The sequence below is a fragment of the Triplophysa rosa genome, linkage group LG15 (genome assembly GCF_024868665.1).
Source record: "Triplophysa rosa linkage group LG15, Trosa_1v2, whole genome shotgun sequence".
NCBI classification, from domain to species: domain Eukaryota; kingdom Metazoa; phylum Chordata; class Actinopteri; order Cypriniformes; family Nemacheilidae; genus Triplophysa; species Triplophysa rosa.
This window is the reverse complement of record NC_079904.1, coordinates 4297386-4304150: the sequence shown is the minus strand read 5'-3', so window position 1 is coordinate 4304150 and position 6765 is coordinate 4297386. Positions and strand designations below refer to the sequence as shown.

Sequence of the window (6765 nt, the reverse complement as noted above, 5' to 3'; positions counted from 1 at the left end):
TTTTATTATCCCTGAATTTCCATCATTAATTTTTACTTACTTGCCCACAGCTCCCTTTTCAGTTAGGAATTTTACAGCTCTACCTGATGAGCTCTGCTGTATATTTTCTTATTCAAAAGCTGGAGGGCTCTTTTCATTCGCATGCCTGGCGTTTCTGAGCAGGTGCGCAGATGCCATATGGCTTCCATAGAAATTTCCTCAAAGGCGGCACAAACATAGACTAATTTGAATTTTCCTGTCTTATTGTGCACACTATAAATCAAGAAAATGTTTTTAAGCTGTATGATTAAGGTTCTTTCATACTGTTTCAGAAAACACACGCATTTATAAAGCTTCATTCCAGCAATTGGTGGCAAATGATGCGCAAACTGTGAATGATACAGTTTCATTGAAAACGGTAAATCAACTAAAGCAGATTTTGGAACCCTGTGCACGGCAGGTGGGGCCGCAGCCGGCAGGTGTTGCGCTTTAGACATCCCCCCCACTGGAAACTCCTAACCTCAGGAACAGGCTGAGCAGAGAGGCTTTGGAGTTACTTATGTTAAATGTGCCTCATCACTGTGGGTATTGACAGCAATGCACCCTGCTAAAGTTGATATTTCACTGGGAGAGGAAATGAACGACTTAAAACACTGATCTTGGCATTTATCATCAAAATATCAAAAAACAAATAATGCCTCAGCTCTCTGGGTGTGAGGAGCGCAGCATCTTGCTCTTAAGACAATGAAACCTTCAAAGCAATGACATATCAGTCTCTCAGAACCCTAAAATCATCAGGCATGAAGCAGCTGTCTCCTCTTCATCTTGTTGGCAGCATGCTTAAAGAACATGCTGTGTGCTTTCAAAATAAAAGGCAAAGCTGAATTATACCAGCGTTTTGTTTATTTTGCAATCACGTTCCAGGAAATCCTTGGCCAGAAAAACCAGTCTTGCGCTATATGCAGTTTATCAAGTCTACAGTCTATAGTATATTGTGCTGTGTTCCCTCTTCTCTGCCCACGTCGCATTGTTAAATATTAATTGTTTTTACATTTACATCGCATTAAATGTTTGTATTTGCAGAGTATTTACACCTTTACATCACCATAACGATTCGTATGTCGTTACAATCGTCGCTAAATAAACCGATTGAGTTTGAACAAGATATCACGCGTCTGCACTTTAAGTCCGGAAGACACGCCCACAGCGAACTTGTGCACGGGGGCACAAAGCGATTGGCCAAGGCACGCTGTCAATCACGCATCTCTGCCATCCCTTCCGCTCGATAATCCGTCCACCAGCGAGACTTCACACAGATGTGTGTGAGGCGTCAGGCGTGCTCAGTTGAGGCGGCGGGACATCGTGCGCATACTGGGATCAACTTCTTTCAAGGGATCTACAGCGTCCTATTCAAACAGCTCGAGTTCAATGTAAGCCTTATTTTAAGGAATATAGATCAGAGTATCGGATAGTCACTTTCGTTTAGATTTTAATATATATTGAGGTGCTTTTAAACGCTGGAGAAAATGCCTGTAGCGTCTCTTCTACCTTTCACGGTTACCCCGAATAGGAAGTCTGCCAGCCCGACCTCCTTCAGGCTTACGGAGAAATTTATATTGCTTTTAGTTTTTAGCGGCTTTATTACTCTGTGTTTCGGAGCTATCTTCTTCTTGCCGGATTCTTCTAAGCTCCTCAGCGGAGTTTTCTTCCGCTCGTCCTCGGTGGAGGCAGAGACGCGCACAGGTACGGTCAGCGATCAAAACCCCGGGACGGGCAAGGATGAGAAGATACTGGCCAAGATTAGAAAAGATCACGAAAAGGCACTGCTCGAAGCCAAGGACACCCTACAGAAACGACCGGAAGAGATTAATCAAGACATTAAGCGCGAGAAGGAGAAAGTTGCTGGACAGATGAAAGGCGTAAAAGCTGACAGTTTGCCCCTCGTTCAGTACGTGCGGCCGCCCGGTGCAACAGGGCACGAGCCGTCAGATCCTGATATTAAAGAGAAGAGAGCCAAAATTAAAGAGGTATTTTTCTTTCTCTTTATTATTGCTTTCTCACAGTGTGTCAATTTCTTTTACAGGTTTCCGTTTACGTAAAAAGTCTGTTACGTATTATTGCGAAAACAACTTTTTAACGTAATGTTTAACGTCACGTCAGTCAGGATTTATTTGGTTTTTATAATATTCAAGTGTAAAATATTAGCATGGTTGTGTTGCGTAATAAAGGTAATGTTGTTGTTATTATTATTAGTGTAATGTTGTCATTGATATTTTAATTTACTGTCTGAATAATATGACTCGGCTGTTGATAGTGTCAGTTTAAAAGGCATTTGACTTTTTGTTAAACCAAATGTGTTTTAATACGAGTGATTAATAGACGAGCAGTTGTGAAACCAGTATGTTCTCACAGGTCGGTTGATTGACACGTAGCTCCCGTCACTCAGAAGCGAGCGCGAGCCCATTCATCATTCTTCACACACTGGTTTGCATTGTTGCTGAGAACTGACGGATAATATTTCTGTATTATCTGCAAGTAAACTGCATTTTAGTATTTAATTGAGCATTGTCCGCATTTTCAGTCCCTATTTCCTGTTTTTCTATTGTCATTATTTCCTGCTTCATTTATCGTTGTGTGTAGGATAGTTGTGTCCTTTGACTCATTATTTCAGTACCTCTCTTGTTCAGTCAGAATTCCTGTTGTTTTACTCTGTATACTCTGTTTTTACCCAATATTTCAGTTAACGTTAAATGTATTTAAATCAGTGCTGTTTTGTTCAGTCAGTATTCATTTTGCTTTAGTCAGTAATGTCTATATTATGATCACTATTCCGTGATTTTTTTGTCAGTATTTCTTAAATTGTTATCTGTGATTTTGTCTGTTCAGTCATAAGATGTTCAGTAGGTTTTTACATGAGAGCGTCCTCCCGGTGTATACATGCATTACACATAGGCTATTTTTTTCTGTCCAGCTCTGTATAATGTTGAACCTATATTTGTCAGTTTTTAAACTCGTTCTTCATCCCAAAAGTCTGTTTTCCCAAAGTTTCTAACAAGATACAAATCAACAACATAGGTCCAGCTCAAAGGCCCATTAGCGCTATAAGATACCTGTGCAATATTGTGAATATAGTTACCGCTTAAGGGCAAAGCAGTGTGCCTGCATCCCCTCTGGCCAAGAAGACTGTATTCACATTCTTGTGTTACAGAATACAGTGTTGTTCTTTTAATCAGTTCTTGTGTTACTTCTATTTTGATCTTTTAATACTGCTCTATTAAACCGATTTGACTGGTTTAGTTGCATACAGGTTGCCCCACCCTAAACTTACACAATTTGATTGGGTCACTGTTGGGATACCTGTTGGGTCAGCATGCTCATATAAACAGAGCATTAGTTCAAAGTGCTAAAGGCACCAAACAGCCACATTGTTTACACTTTTTAGGAAGGTCAGTCGTGGTCTAATGGTTAGAGAGTCGGACTTGTGAGGTTGCCAGTTCGATTCTCGGGGCCGGCGGGTAACGACTGAGGTGCCCTTGAGCAAGGCACCTTACCCCTACTTGCTCCCCGGGCGCTGCAGTGATAGCTGCCCACTGCTCCGGGTGTACGTGTGTTCACGACTTGCTGTGCATGTGTTCACTACTCTCTGGATGGGTTAAATGCAGAGGGGTCACAATTCGGGTATGGGTCACCATACCTGACAAATAGGTCACTTTCACTTTACCCATTGCCTTATAAAGAAGCATAGGCAATTCTGTCATTTCTTGGGTTTAAAGTTTGTCAGTATGATCAAATCTAGACTTCGTGTTGACTTGATTAAAGTAAATTATGCTATTGATTGAAACTCTGTTTTGCTCATTTAAATCAGGGCTGTCTGTTGTAAAGATGTAGATGAAAACTGACAGCATGGCATTCAGTTTAAGGCGTAACATTTTCTTTCAGTTGAATTGACCTTGTTGGTTTTTTTGTGTATGAGGAAATGGTTGGTTTTGAACATTGTTTGTGCTTTTTTCTGCAACGCTGGCAGCCATGGTTATTTCACTTATTTGCATACAGACATTGTGTCTATGTCCATATGGTGTCCTTAAAATTTACATAGATTGTGCTTTTTTGCCTTTCTTAGTTATGTCAGTTTATGTGTTAAGTTTTCTGGTGCTTTTCCTCCACATTTTGTGATGCAGATCAATAGTTGGATTCAGCTCAAAGGGTTCAGAGGTCATAACACCAGAGATTGGGAAACCCATTACTTTAGTGCCCTTCAGACTGAGCAAAAAACACGAATCCCAGAGCAAGTAACTTTGCTAATATGTATTCAGCCAGCTGTCATTTTGGTCAGTTAAAGAGTGTGAGAGAAAGGGTATCACAACTAAATCAATGGGAACCTGTTGGAAAACCTGTTACTATTGTGACTTCTTTGAGTTTGTTGTAGTTTGTTAGAATTGGGTGAGTTCTCATCTCTGATATACAGTTAAGAACATTAGTGTATGCGGATGCCTCCACGTTTCCTTCGTAAGAGCATAGGTGTGCCTGTGGATCTGACAAGCCCCTCATATCTTCTGCTTAATGCAACAACACAGCATGAGAACAGTGATAATTCACCCTTGAATAGGATTTCATCCATTGACCGCTGGCATGAGGGAAATAAACAGTCACAGCTGGACATTGTACGGTCTCTTTTGTGAAACATGGCAGTGAGCACTCTGCCTCAGCCTGTCAGAAAATCTGACCTTTGAGCACTATAGAGTTGTTTTATAATAAAAAAAAAAAATTGATTTCAAGGTTGTGATGTAAAAAAGGGTTGTGTGGAATTCTTTTTTTTTGCTTTTATAGACGATAGTTGTCAACACCTACAATGGATAGGCCATGCTGACATTTAAAAGGCTGTTTTTGCCTCTTTTGAGTTCGTTTTTTCCACACGTAAGGCATAATCAGAGCTAGGCCATGGTGATGTAATTAAATGGTTTTGATTCAAGTGCCTCAAACTGTAATTCCACCTTTTTTTGTTCCTTTTAGCCATTAGTAAGAGACAGATAGAAACTGAGGTTGGGCAGTATATGTCTCATTAACATCCACTCCTCAACTGTTTAGGCTTCGCAAAAGTAGTTTTGTCGAGTGGAACCTGTTTGCAAGGTGGCAGCTGCAGGATATGTTCGCAGGCCACATCACACACCTACCTGGGCTCTGAGCTCCTCTCATTCATTATAGATGACTGAGCTCTCCATTCGCTCAGACCTGATTGCACTTATTATTAATTATGCACAATTCAGGCTAATAAGAAAAATTACTTTTCATCAAGATGATTACATGTTATCAATGAGGAGGGCAAAGTAGTAAAACATTCAATTATGTAAATTAAAGTTTAAAATCTATATGGTGGAACAAAGTGTGGAGTATGATTGATTCAGCTTGGTGGTTGTTTTGAAAGGTCCTTCGTTTAGCCATATTCCTGCCAAAGCAAGAATATTATCCCTAAAATATTTTGTTCCTTGCATGTAGGGCTGTCACGATTATGAAATTTGATTGACGATTAATTGTCTGATAAATCATTGCGATTATGCCGATTAATTGTCTGTTTTAGGGCTTTGATGATTATGTCGATTAATTGTCTGTTTTTGAGCTTTGACATTTAATTCTCATACATTTTTGATTCAGCGATTGAAACGACCATATTGTTCTGAATACAAGACTATGTTTTTTTCTTGGAAATACATCCGAAAAAATTGGGTCATCATATATTTAAGGTTTAGGCTTTTACCTGTCAACCGCCAAATACTTGTAAATTAAGAAAATTGATCAGGTGTGAATTGAAGCCACCATTAAAATACTATCAGTCATAGAAAAGCTTCTAGTCTGTTTTTATCTCACTTGCAAGACTACAATAAAAGTTTACTTGTGTGTTAATGAAATTTTGATAGACTGGTTTTCACACTGAGATTTGCTTAAATAATATTAAATTGTACTGCAGGTAATTTGTATATGTTTTAGTTTTTTTTAAGTGATTGTGTTGTGGTGGTACATTTTACAAGTATTACCATGCTTTAGTAACAATATATACACTAAAATATGCAATATGCAGATGCACTACAGCGCCCCCTAGTGTCTTCTATAGAGATGTGCAATAATTGCGATGATCTGAAACCATCGCGATGAGGTCAAACAATCGCGATGAGACGATTATTTAATAATCGCGACAGCCCTACTTGCATGTTTGTTTTGCAAATTTGATTATGCTTTTAGATGTGGTTTGTTTAACTAAATTTACCATAAACGCATTCTTCCAATTTTTCAACATAGTGAGTAGGGATGTAACGATTCACTCAGCTCACGATGCGTTGCGATTCACGATTCTGATCTCACGATGCGATTTATTCACAATTTACTCACGATTTATTTTTACAAAATGAGTTGAAACAAATTAGAAATGAACAACTTCCCTTGCATTATTTCTTAAATGCTTCACGTTTCTTTGTATAATAAAATTGTTTTATTTCAATTAGCAAAACTAAACTGCAATTTTATAACAAACTAATAATAGAAAAAGTCTCTTTAATATAAACTAATACTGTCTGTGCTTTTTTTTTTGGATTTTTTTGCATTTAAGAAATATCAGCATGTCCACGTTTAGGTTTGCAGTGAACATGGCGGCCCCTGCTGTTCAAAAAATGTATTGCGATTCAGTTCACACTTCAACCGATTTGAATCGTCACACATTATAATCGATTTTCAACCGGCTCACGGTGAATCGTTACATCCCTAATAGTGAGTGTAGAAATTGCTAAAACAGTTGGC

At 38.9% G+C, this 6765-nt stretch overlaps 1 protein-coding gene across 1 annotated transcript in view; it reads left to right on the top strand.

The window, feature by feature from the left end:
* The first annotated feature begins 1305 nt into the window (after nucleotides 1–1305).
* Nucleotides 1306–6765, top strand: part of man1a1 (mannosidase, alpha, class 1A, member 1) — an 85007-nt gene continuing 79547 nt past the window's right edge. Inside the window, exon 1 of the mRNA XM_057352878.1 lies at nucleotides 1306–2006. Coding sequence (XP_057208861.1) covers nucleotides 1506–2006 — 501 coding nt within the window. The 5' untranslated portion in view covers nucleotides 1306–1505. The remainder of the gene's footprint in view (nucleotides 2007–6765) is intronic.